The 17,354-nt window shown below is 42.2% G+C and overlaps 1 protein-coding gene across 1 annotated transcript in view; it reads left to right on the forward strand.

Annotated features, from left to right (window-relative positions):
* The window catches only part of LOC143988964 (adhesion G protein-coupled receptor F5-like), an 84,594-nt gene that overhangs the window by 56,346 nt on the left and 10,894 nt on the right, over positions 1–17,354 (forward strand). The window contains exons 13-15 of the mRNA XM_077488924.1: positions 984–1,163; positions 10,299–11,627; positions 15,967–16,008. Of these exons, the coding sequence (XP_077345050.1) occupies positions 984–1,163; positions 10,299–11,627; positions 15,967–16,008 (1,551 nt within the window). The remainder of the gene's footprint in view (positions 1–983; positions 1,164–10,298; positions 11,628–15,966; positions 16,009–17,354) is intronic.

Consider the following 17,354-nt stretch of genomic DNA (forward strand, 5'->3'; position numbering starts at 1 on the left):
GCTGGGTATTATATTCTAATATCTGTGACCTCTGCCACACACTAAGGCAGGTTCAGTGAACCTTCTACAGCCCCTCTCACTGGCTAGTTGTGGACCAGATGGGCAATTTTTGAATGCCCTTAAGCCAAGATAGGCAATTTGTTGGCATGAGCCTCTAAATTGGAACTGACATCTAAAGCTGGCCATACATGGATCGAAATTCGACCAGATCAACAGGGACCATGTATCCATCAATCGGTTTTGGTACAACCAGCCTGTCAGTTTTCTTACATTCCATTACTGTCAGCGGCTATAGTCGCTAGCAGTAATCGTGTTCTGTCAGATGGAAGGGCTCCCCTCACTGGCAGAATACAATGTGCTGCAGTAGGTATTCCCCTCATCAGTGATTCTCTTTCCTTCCTCCATGGTGAAAGCAAAGAAAACTGAGTAATCTATGGGATGCTCAAAACTTTTAAAAAAACTGCAAGCAGACAGGCTATTTATTTCAGAAAGGAGATGCAATGTCTCTTCTACAAAAAAGAAAAACATACCTGCTGGCTCACAGTTAGTGTTAAAATGTACACGGAGTTGCACATGTGCAAGGATAGTGTTTTCTTGTGAGCAAGCCCATAGGGGTGAAACGCGTTAAGGAAGTGTGGTTACCTTGGGTGGAGTCAATATGCATGCAGCTGCTTTATTGATAATGTAATAAACCATTAAGTCTCAGCCAAGTTTGACAGGTACAGTGGAATGAATGCACAGTCCCCAATGCAGAGTTGGTGCATTCAGGCCCTTGCACCAGTCCCTGCATACCTGTCAAATTTGGCACAGGTGAGTCCAGCCGATGCCATGTCCATTCACTAATATGGGCTGCCAGCGTGCAGCTCAGAGCTGACAGAAAAATAAACAAAAAGGCTCATCATGTTGTACGGGACTGAGCTCCCATGTTAGTGAGCCCTTAGACAACCAGCTGTTTGTTTATTTTGTACATCTCGTCATTATAGGACGTGGTCAATGGCACTCAGGTACTGCAGGACTTTCCAAAATTACTTGAAAATATCACCGGTATAGCCACCAGCGAGAAAGAAACTATTCTGAACTCTTCAAAAACATTAGAGTTGATGGTCCAGATCATATCGATTTTGGCAAAAGCAGATGTTCCAGTTGACAAGCCGATGATGCAGGTATGTCTGTATGTATGAGCCAGACAAGTGAAATGTATTTACATTTTGTTATTAGAGTTCAATGTTATAAGAGAAAATAACGTAAAAAGTGAAAGGGCAGCTACTGTACCTTTAGTAAAGCTGTCCTTTAATGACTTCCAAAACCCCCTTGTGTGCAACTTGCCTGGTAAAACACTTATCTTCCTTCCCATTCTAGCGGTCAAGCTTTGCATGGCATAGCATGGCATTTGCTGCCTGGCTCAACCATGTGTTTTTACTGTCCCCCAACCACAAGTGTAAACAAAGCCATAGACAGTTCTCATTGGAATAATCAAATAAATAGACGGGGGGAGATGGATGGGAGCCTATACAGAGCACCTCCTGGGATAATATATAAACAATGGGATGGACAAATGGATCTACTATACAACTTTTTATTAAACATACAATTTTCTTTATTTATAAAACATCATAAAAACATTGACAATTTAAAAGAGCTTTCCTGTCTGGCTTTACATAATTGTCTCATTCCCTCAATAGCTCAATCACCTTGGAGCCCAAAATACAAAGTGAAGAACATAGAGGTAAATATTTAAACACTTTACACCAGGCTTTCTCAACCTTTTAAGGAACCCCAAAAATAATTTTCATGTCTCAAGGAACCCTTACTAAAACCAAATCATCAGGGATCAATAGGAACGATGCTCCTTATATTAGTGGTCAATAGGACGAATGTCCCCCTTAAAGTGGTGTTTGGAATGCCACCCTTAAAGACAGCCAGATAGATATTTGGTGTTATGCTGCTGACTTTGCTAAAGTGGTGCTAAACCTTCAACTCTGTAGGCATCATCAAATAGGTGGTTCATCAGTCACAGCTCAAGGAACCCCTAGCAGCCTCTGAGAGGAACCCCAGGGTTCCACGGAACCCTGGTTGAGAATGGCTGCTTTACACATTTAAGAATATGGTATCCAAGGGGAGAATTTCTATTTCTCAATGTGTTTCACTGATAGATAACTGCTTTATCAGGATCTGCAAAACACATTGAGAAATAGAAGTTCACCCATTGGATAGCTCCTTTAAATTGTCAGTGTTTTTATGATGTGCGATTTCTCACGTGAAAATTGCGGCAAAACTGTACCACGTTTAGATGCCATTAAAAATTAATGACACCTGAATTTTTGGGGGATGTTTTGCCACTGTTGCAGTATGATTTGTGATTGTGGGGCAGAATCGCTGCAAGACCCCATACGCCAGATGTGAACAGGGCCTAGCACCTGACAGGAGTTCTAATATTCCCCCACTCTATGCAAAACTAAAAAAAAAAAAAAAAAAGTTATGAGTGTAGATTTCTCACATGAAAATCACTGCATAACCACGCCGCATTAAGGTGCCATAAATAGCACCCGAACACTTGCATTTTGCCACTATTGCAGCGATTCTGCCCAAGATCCCTGCAGATGGAGGCTCCGCTGGAGAGATTCCTTTACTTCCTGTCTGCTAAAAAGGGTAGTCCCCAGGACAGTAAATCTTAGTTCTCATTCATGGTCGGGAGGCAGTTGGGTTTCAGTTTTACCTACCTTGATGCCCCCACTCTCCTCCCACTAAGCTGCAAAGGCAGTCAGACCAAGTATTACACATGCTGCTGGCCACAATGCTTTGCAACGCAGCTAAAAAAAATATCTCCCTAGTTACCTTTGGCAGGCCATTCAAGAAAATGTGATCATACTGTGCTCATGGTTCATAGTATTCCCATTCAAAAACCTAATTCAGCAGTAAAAAAAGAAAAAGCATTCAGGAGGTGGGAGTATCACCTCCTCAATGCCTGTCATGGCAATTCTGCCGGCGATTCCAAATTGCCAAGTGTGAACAGGGCTTTAATTTTACAGCTCAGTTATTTTAATGATTTATCAAGATATACAGTATATAACGTATTTATAAATTGTACGAATCGTGTATAGCTGCATAGGAGACCAGCCATTTCCCAATACACCATTCACGTCTGATTATTGTTTAAATATTAATAATAATCTTTTATAACTAGCGGGTGGCTATTTTTCTGAATTAAAGACTTTAAAATTGTATTTTTTAGTAAGTGCATTATTTACTTTAATTTTTACATTCAAAAAAATGTAGTCCTGCAAGTTCTTGCAAGATTACAGCCTGTATTCATAGTTCTCCTGTGTGCTCAACGTTTCTAGATCGCTTCCCTTCTCCCCAGGAGAAGCAATCTACAATTCTGCATAAACCGATCTACAATTCTTCATAAACCGACACTCAATGGAGAAATTGTTACTCTGACAATGCCAGCGATCTTAACAACAAGGATTCCCCGCTGCTTAAGACTCCTTTCACACTGAAGCAGTTTCCAGGCATCTTTGCGCTAGAAATAGCGCCTGAAAACTGCCTCCCATTCTCTGCAATGGGTGCTTTCACACCTGGGCAGTGCGCTTTCGGGACATTCGGAAAAATCCTGCAAGAAGAATCTTTGGGGCAGGTTGCAAAAGCGCTGCTTAACCGCTTGCGTCCAGCCACCGTCATTATACTGCAGCAGGTCGGCGCGATCTCACGAACCGTCGTAGCTATATGTCGGCTCGTGAGATCAGGATAGCAGGTGCACACAAGCAGGGGTGCCGATGCTCTTGTCCGATGGTCGCGATGACAGCCAGCCACGAGTGATCGTGAGCACGAGGGACAGAACACAGAAGTGTGTGTGTAAACACACAAATCCGTGTTCTGCTCTGAGAGGAATGACAGATCGTGTGTTCCTATTAGCTAGGAACTACAATCTGCCTCTTTCTCTAGTCAGTCCCCTCCTCCTTCAGTTAGAATCACCTCCTAGGGAACACAATTAACCCCATGATCTCCCCTAGTGTTAACCCCTTCACTGACAGTGACATTTTTACAATAATCAATGCATTTTTATAGCAGTGATCACTGTAGAAATGCCAATGGTCCCAAAAATGTGTCAAAATTGTCCGATGTGTTCGCCATAATGTTGCAGTCATGATAAAAATGGCAGATAATAAAAATGGTCTAAATCTATCCCCTATTTTGTAGATGCTATAACTTTTGCGCAAACCAATCAATAAACCAAAAATATGTAGAAGAATACATAAACTGAGAAAAAAAATTGCTTTAAAAAAAAAATGGGGATATTTATTACAGCAAAACATACAGAATATTGTGTTTTTTTTTTAAATTGTCGCTCTTTTTTTGTTTATAGTGCAAACAATAAAAAACACAGAGGCGATCAAATACCACCAAAAGAAAGCTCTATTTGTGGGAAAAAAAAGGACATCAATTTTGTTTGGGTGCATGGTCGCACGACTGTGTAAATGTCAGTTAAAGCGATGCAGTGCCGAATCGCAAAAAAAAGGCTGGTCATTCAACAGCCAAATCTTCCGGGGCTGAAGTGGTTAAACAGCAGTAAAGCGAAGCTGGAATGAGCGGCGCTTTACCGCAGCCCCAGCGTAAAAGGGGTCTAATAAATGTACACTAAAGTGAGGAGAAATCTCTTAAACAATACAAATGTTGCAGTGTTACTAAATTAAATGTGTGTTATTTATATGTATAATATAAAGGATCATGATATTATTAACCAGTTGCCGACCGCCGCACGACGATGTACGTCGATAGCATGGCACGGGCAGGCATATTGGCGTACATGTACGTCCCTTGCCTCCCGCGGGTCGGGGGCCCGATCGGGCCCCCGCCCGGTGCCTGCGGCGGTCGGTATTCGTGCGGGAGCGATCCCGGACGAGGGGACGGCCATTCGTTCATGGCCACCCCCTCGCGATCGCTCCCGACGAATAGGAATCCCCCGTGACATCACTTCCTCTCCTGTAATGTAAACACAGGAGAGGAAGTGATGTATTCTCTCCTCCGTGTCGGTATTTTCCGTTCCGACACGGAGGAGAGCGGATCGGTGAGTTGCACCAACACTCTACACACACAGTAGAACATGCCAGGCACACTCACACCCCCCCTTTACCCCCCGATCACCCCCCCAATTACCCCTGCCCCCCAGTCACAGTGACACCAATGTCATTTTTTTTTTTTTTTTTTTTTTTTTTTTGCATTGGTGTCATTTGTGACTGTAATAACTGTTAGGGCAGTTAGAGTTAGCCCCCTTTAGTTCTAATGTACCCCCCTAACCCCCCCAATAAAGGTTTAACCCCGTGATCACCCCCCGTCGCCAGTGTCACTAAGGCTGGGTTCACATTGCAGCGGTTTATGAGAACGAATGTGATTCGCACCGCACTGCAGTGCAAATCACATCCGATCTCTGTGCGATTCGAGTTCAGCCATTCGCCGCACCCGCCGCACCCGCCACACCCGCCGCACCCACCGCAAATTCGCACGGGACCCTTTTTTTGGCCCGCAGCAGAATCGGATCGCATGGGTGTTCACACCATGCGATCCGAGTTTGCAGATCGCACTGCGATATGCGAACTGATCTGGGGGTGTCAGTAACATTTCACTGACACTCCCAGCAGTTCGCATAGGGCAGTGTGAACTGCCGCCGGGAGGCATGCGATGCGGGAACCCGCCGCGGATTTGCGGCGTTTCCGCATCGCTCCAGTGTGAACCCAGCCTAATAAGCGATCATTTTTCTGATCGCCGTATTAGTGTCACAGGTGACGCTAGTTAGGCAGGTAGGTATTTAGGTTCGCCGCAGCTTTTTATAGCGCCAGGGACCCCCATATACTACCGCATAAAGCCCCCTGATTGCCCCCTAGTTAACCCTTTCACCAGTGATCACCATATAACTGTTACAGGTGACGCTGGTTGGTTAGTTATTTTTTATAGTTTCAGGGCACCCGCCATTTATTACCTAATAAAGGTTTAACCCCCTGATCACCCGGCGGGTGTCATTTGTGACTAATAACTGTTAGGGCAGTTAGGGTTAGCCCCCTTTAGTTCTAAGGTACCCCCCTAACCCCCCCAATAAAGGTTTAACCCCGTGATCACCCCCCGTCGCCAGTGTCACTAAGGCTGGGTTCACATTGCAGCGGTTTATGAGAACGGATGTGATTCGCACCGCACTGCAGTGCAAATCACATCCGATCTCTGTGCGATTCGAGTTCAGCCATTCGCCGCACCCGCCGCACCCGCCACACCCGCCGCACCCGCCGCAAATTCGCACGGGACCCTTTTTTTGGCCCGCAGCAGAATCGGATCGCATGGGTGTTCACACCATGCGATCCGAGTTTGCAGATCGCACTGCGATATGCGAACTGATCTGGGGGTGTCAGTAACATTTCACTGACACTCCCAGCAGTTCGCATAGGGCAGTGTGAACTGCCGCCGGGAGGCATGCGATGCGGGAACCCGCCGCGCATTCGTGGCGTTCCCGCATCGCTCCAGTGTGAACCCAGCCTAATAAGCGATCGTTTTTCTGATCGCTGTATTAGTGTCACAGGTGACGCTAGTTAGGCAGGTAGGTATTTAGGTTCGCCGCAGCTTTTTATAGCGCCAGGGACCCCCATATACTACCGCATAAAGCCCCCTGATTGCCCCCTAGTTAACCCTTTCACCAGTGATCACCATATAACTGTTACAGGTGACGCTGGTTGGTTAGTTATTTTTTTATAGTTTCAGGGCACCCGCCATTTATTACCTAGTCTCACTAGTGTACCCCTAAATTTAGGGGTGTCTACTTTCCAAAATGGGGTCATTTGGGGGGGGTTTGTGCCATCTTGGCATTTTATGGCCTTCAAAACTGTAACGCCCTTAGAAAGCCTGAAGGCGGTGCTTGGTTTTCGGGGCCCCGTACGCGGCTAGGCTCCCAAAAAGTCCCACATATGTGGTATCCCCGTACTCAGGAGAAGCAGCAGAATTTATTTTGGGGTGTCATTTCACATATGCCCATGGCATGCGTGAGCAATATATCATTTAGTGACAACTTTGTGAAAAAAAAAAAAAAAAAAAAAAGTTTGTAATTTTCCCGCAACTTGTGGCAAAATATAAAATATTCCATGGACTCAACATGCCTCTCAGCAAATAGCTTGGGGTGTCTACTTTCTAAAATGGGGTCATTTGTGGGGGTTTTGTGCCATCTTGGCATTTTATGGCCTTCAAAACTGTAATAGGTAGTGAGAAGTGAACTCAAAAATTTACGCCCTTAGAAAGCCTGAAGGCGGTGCTTGGTTTTCGGGGCCCCGTACGCGGCTAGGCTCCCAAAAAGTCCCACATATGTGGTATCCCCGTACTCAGGAGAAGCAGCAGAATTTATTTTGGGGTGTCATTTCACATATGCCCATGGCATGTGTGAGCAATATATCATTTAGTGACAACTTTGTGAAAAAAAAAAAAAAAAAAAAAAAGTTTGTAATTTTCCCGCAACTTGTGGCAAAATATAAAATATTCCATGAACTCAACATGCCTCTCAGCAAATAGCTTGGGGTGTCTACTTTCTAAAATGGGGTCATTTGTGGGGGTTTTGTGCCATCTTGGCATTTTATGGCCTTCAAAACTGTAATAGGTAGTGAGAAGTGAACTCAAAAATGTACGCCCTTAGAAAGCCTGAAGGCGGTGCTTGGTTTTCGGGGCCCCGTACGCGGCTAGGCTCCCAAAAAGTCCCACATATGTGGTATCCCCGTACTCAGGAGAAGCAGCAGAATTTATTTTGGGGTGTTATTTCACATACGCCCATAGCATGTGTGAGCAATATATCATTTAGTGACAACTTTGTGTAAAAAAAAAAAAAAATTTTTTTTTTTGTCATTATTCAATCGCTTGAGGCAAAAAAATAAAATATTCAATGGGCTCAACATGCCTCTTATCAATTTCCTTAGGGGGTCTACTTTCCAAAATGGGGTCATTTGGGGGGGTTTTGTACTGCCCTGCCATTTTAGCACCTCAAGAAATGAGATAGGCAGTCGTAAACTAAAAGCTGCGTAAATTGCAGAAAACGTACCTTAGTTTGTAGATGTGACAACTTTTGCGCAAACCAATAAATATACAATTATTGACTTTTTTTTTACCAAAGACATGTGGCTGAATACATTTTGGCCTAAATGTATGACTAAAATTGAGTTTATTGGATTTTTCTAATAACAAAAAGTAGAAAATATCATTTTTTTTCAAAATTTGCGGTCTTTTTACGTTTATATCGCAAAAAATAAAAATCGCAGAGGCAATCAAATACCATCAAAAGAAAGCTCTATTTGTGGGAAGAAAAGGACGCAAATTTTGTTTGGGTACAACATTGCATGACCGCGCAATTACCAGTTAAAGCAGCGCAGTGCCAAAGTGTAAAAAGACCTCTGGTCATTTACCAGCAAAATGGTCCGGTCTGAAAGTGGTTAATGTGACATGTGTACTAACATTGTATATCCACTTATAATTGAAAAAAATGGAAATATGAAAATTCAGAGGGTGACACTACTTTTCCAAAGTGACACACAAAATAAAAAATATCAACTAAGAAATCAATGAACATAGATCCTGATGGCCTATACTTATGATGGGCAATTATTTATTTTATAAAATATTTGCAAAATTTTATAACAGAAACAAAGATAAAGTGTTTTTTTTACATGTTTTTTTGTTTAGCAAAAAATAAAAAAAATGGTGGTGAATACCACCAACAAAAGCTCTAGTTGTGTGAACAAAATGATAAAGATATCACGCAATTGTCATTCAAAGTGCGATAGGGCTGAAAGCTGAAAATTGGCCTGGGTATGAAGGGGGTAAAAGTGCCCAGTAATGAAGCGGTTAATCCATCTAAGAGATAAGCAAGCATTTCATAGGGCAACCCTCAGATTTACTGTAATGAGTATTTGTGCATCTACTTACATAGGTACAAGGATAAATCACATGTAATATAACCTCTATTTAACCTCTTATTTCATTTTGGACATTTGAATATAGGTGGTGGACTTCCATCAGTATCTATGTTTATTAATTTTTTAATTTGTATTTTTTATTTTTGTGTCACTTCAGAATAGTAGTGTCACTCTCTGAATTTTCATATTTTTTTTCCAATCATTTTTCCAGTCAAAAGTAAAACTCAACAGGTACATTCAGCAGCAGAGTGGTATAGTGGTTAGCACTCTAACCTAGCAGCAATAAGGTCGTTGGTTCAAATCCTGACCATGACACCATCTGCCTGGAGTTACATGTTCTCCATGTTCCTGTGTGGATTTCTTTGGGCACTCCGGTTTCCTCCCACACTCCAAAGATATGCTGGTAGGTTAATAAGATCCTGTCTATAAAATTCACTTTAGTATGTGTTTGTAAGCATGTTGGGACCCTACGGGGTAAAGGATCTGACTGTACTATATCAAGATGCAACCCAACTCAACATTGACTACAAATAACATACATTAATTCGTTCCGACAGACATTTGCTGTCAAAGTCTGGCCATGTGTACGCGACATTGAAGGTAAGTGATCCAGAAAGCTGTAAAGCTGAACCTGCTTTACAATACGGCGTGTGTAAATCACTATATATATTATAGTGGATTCATATAGCGCCAACAGTTTGCTCATCGCTTTACAATATAATGGAAACAATACAGTTATAATACAATTCAGTATAAGAAGGTTAGGAGGGCCCTGCTCACGTAGCTGAACAGAACTAAAAAGCCTTAGGCCGCGTACACACGGGCGGATTGTCTGTCCAACTTAGTCCGCTGAACCGTGTTTCAGCGGACAATCCGCTCGTGTGTGGGCTTCAGCGGACTGTCTGACGAACAAAGTCTTATGGAATTTCCGTAATTTTGTCCGTCCAAACTTGGTTTTGTCCGTCCAAACTTGGTTTCAGCGGACAGTCCGCTCGTGTGTAGAAAAGTTGGACGGACTAAGTATGGCGCATGCTCAGAAAGGATTTACACGGCCGAAGGTTGCATTGCAGTGTATAGGACGTCGTTTTTCTAGTCCCTTCGTACGTGCTGTACACGTCATCGCGCGCGCTTTCAGCGGACTGTCTGCTCATCGTGTGTGGTCAAGTCCGTTCATTCAAATTTTGAACGGACTGTCTGTCGGATTGTCTGACGAACTTAGTTGGGCAGACAATCCGCCCGTGTGTACGCGGCCTTAGGCAGGTCAAAAAGTGGCCATATACTCTATGTATTTTAGGTGCATATTTCGGTGTTTACCTGGAGTTTTGTTATAACAATAGTATTAATGCCAGACTTTTTTTTTTCTAGAACATTATCACAACAGTTGATATTATGGTGGACAAGCCCAGCGCTTGGAATAGGGTGGCTAATCAAAGTGCAGCCCTTCTAAATGATGTAGAGACTTTTGCAAAAAATCTAAACTTCAATGGCAATATCAGCTTTCAAAATAAATCCAAAAACAATAACATTCAGCTTTTTGGACAAACCATAGACAAAGCCACTGACTACAATGGAGGTTTTTCCTTGCTAGATTTAACAAGTGATGTGTTTATCGATATGAGCAAATGGCCGGGAAATTCTAGCAAGGTGGTCACTGTCACTTACGGTACGATTAAGGACATTTTGACAAAGCCAAATACAAAAAAGGTTGTCAATGGGTTGGTTATGTCGACAGTTACTGATAAGAACTCCATTACAGATATCAATAGCAGCACGTTTAAAATTAGAATGTCCTTTTCTAAGAGTAATATAGCTTTGAGGAACCCAGAATGTGTTTGGTATGACTTGGTGCAGGATGTTTGGAATAACAGCGGCTGTGACACCACAGAAGAAAAAGGTCTGATAATTTGCTCATGTAACCATTTGACTTCCTTCTCAATCCTTATGGTCCCAGTGGAAAATAAATTTTTGGATATCATTACTAACAGCGGAGTCGGAATATCTCTTGTCTGCTTGGTGGTCACTCTGCTTATTGAGGCCTTAGTGTGGGCCTCAGTTATCAAAAACAAGACCTCCTACATACGTCACGTCTGCCTGGTCAATATTGCCGTTACGCTTCTGGTAGCTGATATCTGGTTTATCATTGGTGCAGCACTAGAGAAGAATACCCAATCAGCTGCCTGCAAAGCCGCTGCCTTCTTTAGCTTCTTCTTTTACTTGTCTTTGTTTTTCTGGATGCTGACCATGGGACTTATTCTTTTTTATCGCATGGTCTACATCTTGCATGACATGAGTAGGAAGACCATGATGATCATAGCTTTTTTCTTGGGCTACGGATGTCCTCTTCTGATAACCATTGTCACTGTGGCTTCAACGGAACCCAGAGGTACATTTACAGCCAGCAATTTCTGCTGGCTTGACTATTACTCCAAGACATTCCTTGCCTTCGTGGTGCCCGCTTTAGCTATTGTGTTTATCAATATATTGATCTTGATAGTGGCCATCTTCAAGTTGATGAGACCTACTGTTGGAGAAAAACCTGGGAGAGAGGACAGAAAAACAGCGATTGTAATTGCTAAAACTATGGTAGTCCTCACTCCTCTTCTAGGAACTACATGGGGATTGGGGCTCGGACTTATATCTGCGCCTACAAATTTGGGGATCCATGCTTCATTTGCAGCACTCAACTCTTTTCAGGTAAGTACAGTATAAACTTCCAATATGTTTATGAAAACATTTGCATGGTAATTCATAAAACAGAGAACATGTAGCTTTACAGCACAATAAAAGGCTTGTAAATTAAAATCAATCATTGGCTTATAGAAAAGAGCTTTTAAGGCATTCACAGATAGTTATGCAAAAGCTTCAGGAACTTATCAGAAGAGAAGATATTTGTACTAAAGAGTTAGTAATGTAACAAACGGGGGTTTCTAGACCTGGGTTTGAGCCCAGGGAACTCTGCTTAAAGTGGGAGTAAACTCCCAAGCCTATAGTAAGGCTTACCTATAGATACTGTAAATATCTCATAAACGGTGAATGTTTAGGAGATATTTACTTTAGATGCAGCCTGTGATGTCGCGGTGCATGTGCTCTGAAGGAATGGAATACCTACCTCTACCTTTCCTTCAAAGCCGTGCCGTAAACAGTGATTCCCACACACATGCCATTCATATCACCAAACCCGGAAAGAAGACCGTTCAGTGGTGACAGCGCGCTATTGGAAGGTTTTGTTTACAGGGAAGTCATACTTTGCTAGTTTGCAATGCAGACTAGCACATTATGACTTAAACTGCCTGGGGCCCAATTTTTTTACTTCCGCTTTAATGCCCCAGGTCTCCAGTAAAGTAGTTGTTGCTGTTGCTGTTAATGGTAAAACTGTGCAATTTGTTTATTAAAAAAAATCTCCATCCCTTATTTATATTTTACATATTTCATAAAAGGATAAAAGGATTATAAGGCTTGATAATCAATTGCATGTGACATATAACAAATTCCAGTATTTCTGATCCTCAGTGTGTGCAAAGCAATATCAAATAAAAGAACCACGTGAACTATAAATGAAAAATGATAAATGATGAACTATCTGGTTGTATAATACTGTTTTGTACACTTAAGTGGGGTACACACTATAAGGAAATCGGGAAAGCGATTTTTCTGGTTGTTTCACACAAAAAAAGAACCGATGAACGAAAATATGTATGAAAATTTTCGTATGACAAAAGTTTTTTTTTTTTTTTTTATTGTTTCTGATTATGCACAGTCTTTCTTTTCATATTTTTCTTGTACGTACAATCGTACAAAAACGGTACAAATCAAATGAAAATTGGTCGTTCTGTTTCCATGCGAGAAAAACTTCGGAGTTTGTACCTTTGGAAATTTTCATACGAAAATTTGGAATCGGCTGTTAAAATTTGTGTACACAGTTTTCTTATAGTGTGTACGAGCTATTAGTAGCTGAAAGACCGTATTGGGTCTATTTATAAAATTAAAATCTTGAACCAATGCGACAAGCATTTGCTCATCAGTGACAAATTCTGACTGTATTGTGCTTAAAGTGGGTCTAAAACCTTAAAACTTCTGTGCTGCAGCTCCTCCCAGACCCCCATTTTTGTTACCGGAGCCTGATCCTGTTCAGCTATGTGCATGTGCGCAGCAGCAAGCCATTAGCTTGCACTGCTGTCAATCAAATCCTGTGAAATGGTAGCGGGGGGCATAACCGAGTCCTGCTGTCTGTGTCAATGGACACAGCAGCGAGACTCGAGAGCAAGGATGCAATGGCACCCAACAAAGAGGAGGGGCCTGGAATGCCGGGGGGGGGGTCTCCAAAAGAAGAGGCTCGGGCTGCTCTTTGCAAAAGTATTGCACAGAGCAGGTAAGTATAGCATGTTTGTTATTTTAAAAAAATGTAAAAGCTTTAGAACCACCACAGTACATTTACGTGATGATTTTGATGGTTAATGCTGGGGTTATGGCAGCAGCTAGCTGCCATAACCCCAGAATAATTTTTTTCTGTGGGTGATCCAGCACCAGATGAAAGTGGTCCGGGTGGCAAATCCGCCACAAGGTCACTTTTTAGAGAGGTACACCTCTCCTCCTGACGCTTTCCGGTTGTTTCTGGGTTTACTGTCGATATACCCGGAAATGATAAGATCCGTTGGATTAATAGTCAGGAAGCCAAGGGAGGTCAAGATGGCCCCCACTCTGCTCTATGCCCTTGACTGACCGAACTCCAATGTCACTTACGGTTCTCGGGCTTAAAGAGGAACTGTAGTCTGTTCACATAATTTGCCATAAAAACATCTTTGCCATTCTGAAGCTTCCATACAACCACTTTGCATATTATTTTATATATATTGTGATTCTGTACTTGCCAAATTTGCTGCAGAAATCTCCCACCACTGAGTCTGGCTGCAGCCATTTTAACTGTGGGCAGCAGAAGCTGCTGCCTGTTCACTTCCTGGATTTACATAGACACACAGAGGCACACCTCCAGCTCTTCAGTCCTGCAGCTTTCATTGGCCCTCTTATGACTCATCCCCCTCCCTTCCTGGAAAACTCTTTACAAGAGTGAGGGAGAGAGCTGTGTATGATGTCATAGGCCTAGGCTAATGACCAGACAAGAAACAGGAAATGATGTGTATAAGGTATTTACTGGCAGAAAAAAAAAATGTTTTACTATCCAAAGTTAAAAAAAACAAGGACAGAAGGTTTAATAGAGGGAGAGTTGAAAAAATGACTGAAATTAAAAAGAAAAAAAGAAATAAATAAGAAAAAAGCAGAGTCGAGCCCGCAGTGAGAGCAATAATTCTAGCACTAGACTTCCTCTGTAAAATGGTAACCTGTAAAAAAATTTAAAGCATTGCCTATGGAGGTTTTAAAATACTGTAGTTTATTGCCATTCTACGAGCGTGCGCAATTTTAAAGCATAACATGTTAGGTATCTATTTACTCGGCATAACATCCTCTTTCACATTATATAAAATAAATTGGGCTAACTTACTTTTTTTTTTCATTTAAGTGTATTTTGGATTTGAAAGGCCGCCGCACAAATATAGTGTGACATAAAATATTGCAACAATCGCCATTTTACTCTCCAGGGTCTCTGCTAAAAATGTAAACAAAAAGTTCCAGAAAAAGCCTGGAGCATGTTACCCTAAATACGGGTGTAATGTGTAGCATGCTCCAAGGGTGAACTTAGCTTTCAAAGCAGTATTAAACCTAAAAGCAAACATTTATTATACTGCAGCGTACCAATTTTTAGATGTGATGGCTGTATTTGTTTCCTTTTTTAGGCTTTCTTTCCATTATTTTCATCTAGCAATCTGGCCACTACGTCTGTTGTTTTTCAAAATAACAAGCCCTTTGGCAGATGTAGCAGTTAAATTGTTAGCTGGAGTTCAGCTGCAGTTTGTTAGTATATCTAAATCTGCAAATACATCTAGCACTCCCCTCCTCCCAGACTGACAATGCTGCTGTCCAAAGGTGCCCCCTGTGCTCCTTCATCCAGAGTGGAAGCAATCTAATACAGGAGGCACGTTACTGGCCAGATCACCAGGTGAAAACATAGGGGAAAACCTAAAACACATCTAATGATTGCTAAGCTGCAATATATTACATTTTCGGTTTTGTGTTTAATACCACTTTAACCACTTGCTGATCAGCTGCCGTCATTTTCCTGTGGCAGGTCGGCACGATCCTGCGAACTGGCATTGCTATATGTCGGCTCGTGGGATCAGGATAGCAGGCACACACATGTGCCCCCTGCACTGTGGGGGTGCCGATGCTCGTGGCCGATGGTTATGATGACCGCTGGTCACGAGCGGCTGGGAGCATGAGAGGCAAAACAGGGACATGCGTGTGTAAACACACAAATCCTTGTTCTGTGAGGAGTGACAGATCGTTTGTGTTCCTAATAACTAAGATCTGTAATTTCTTCTAGTCAGTCCCCTCCCTCTACAGTTAGAAACACACACTAGGGAACACAGTTAACCCTACTGATCGCCCCCTAGTGTTAACCCTTTCCCTGCCAGTGAAATTTTTACAGTAATCAGTGCATTTTTTATAGCACCAATCACTATAAATGTCAATGGTCCCAAAAATATGTCAAAAGTGTACGATGTGTCTGCCATAATGTCACAATCCCGACAAATATCACAGATCGCCACCATTACTAGTAAAAAAATAAATAATAATAATAAAAATGCTATAAATCTATCCCCTATTTTGTAGATGCTATAACTTTTGTGCAAAACAATCAATATATGCTTATTGCGATTTTAGGGAGCTGTATGACGCACTAAATTGTGCACCTACCTATGCTACCTACCACAGCAGGGAACAGAGAGCTGCCGGAATGTTAATTGTTACTGTGTGAATTCAACCTAAAACAAAATAAATAAAAAAATAAATAAAAAAAACAGTTTTTTTGTTTTTTAAAGACCTGAACATAATAAATGCAATATATACAAACATGCTATATATATTTGACTTTTATATATTTGACAAGGAATACTGACTTGTATTGTTTTTGATCCAGGGTTTATTTATTTTGATATCAACTGTGCTGCTGGACCAAAAGGTAAGTGATATCATATTAACATACATAGGATTTTGGAGTTACCAGCATTTTACATGAAATCTTCAGTGAGAAAATATACTGTATACTATATGGCCAAAATTGTTTGGTCACCTCTCTAAATTATAGAGTTCAGGTGTTTCCAGTGAAGGGTACTGTTATCGCTACAGCATACAAAGACATTTTTGAGTTTAAGGCAGGGTTCACACTGGAGAACACAGCGGCTCAGGGCAGGAGTCCAGTGCGTTCCCATTCACCGTTTCAGGTCCGATTTCAGCCCAAATTTTTGGCTGAATTCGGACCTGAAATAGACCAAAGGACGCACAATACTCCTGTGCAATTCGCACCAGAGGTGCTGCAGAAATGTGTAAACCAGCTCCTTGGAGAGTCGGTCACAATCTTCTGGTATGCGAATTGGATGCCGGGAAACCCGCGGAGCCTGGGTCTTAAATAGATCTACTAGGTTCCTCTCAACTTCCTCCTCCACCTGCATTTCCGCTGCGGATGAGCGCCACCTGCGGTGGAGAAAGTAGACTGCACCTGACTGCAGGTAGATGTACATTAAAAATAGATGGCACTCCAAGACCCAATAACCCTCTAATTTCTTTTACTTAAGCTAGGGTATTTTAGAGACATCCTGTGACCTGGCGGCTGTATCTAGGAGGAGATTTCTGCATTTCTCTAGTGCTTTATTTCACAAAGACATCTTGCATCATGACAAGTTCTGTTTAACCTCCAGACATTACCAGCTTAAAGCGGTAGTAAACCCGCACATTATTATTTTTTTTTTTTAAACCTGCAAAGCAAAAGGCATAATGAGCTAGTATGCACCGTTTACTAGCTCATTATGAAATACTTACCTTAGAACGAGGCCCCGACATCTGGCCCGATCCACGCCGAGGGAGCTGACATGCTCCCTCTGTGTTTCTTTCGGGTATCGCGGCTCCGGCGCTGTGAGTGGCCGGAGCCGCGATATCGTCACTCCCGCGCATGCGCGCGGGAGATTTCATTCCGGCCGGCTGGCCACTGCAGGATTTTCAGGCGAGAATCCCCTTGTGCGCATGCGCCGCTGCAGTCAGCGGCGCATACCGAGGGGAATATCTCCTAAACCGTACAGGTTTAGGAGATATTTTTTTTACCTACAGGTAAGCCTTATTATAGGCTTTCCTGTAGGTAAAAGTTAAAAAACGGAGTATACAACCACTTTAACCAAGTCCATCAGCAGTAATAACCAGCAATATGTACAGCATTGTTGCTGGTTTTGAGTTCATTCTCAGCTCTGCCTTCTTTGGTTGATAAAATTGTACAAAAATGTTAACACATTGTTGCGCTGATGTATAATAATGCTC

Source organism: Lithobates pipiens, unplaced genomic scaffold (genome assembly GCF_037356315.1).
Source record: "Lithobates pipiens isolate NorthernLeopardFrog02 unplaced genomic scaffold, aLitPip1_a1.2 Scaffold_18, whole genome shotgun sequence".
In the NCBI taxonomy this organism is placed as follows: domain Eukaryota; kingdom Metazoa; phylum Chordata; class Amphibia; order Anura; family Ranidae; genus Lithobates; species Lithobates pipiens.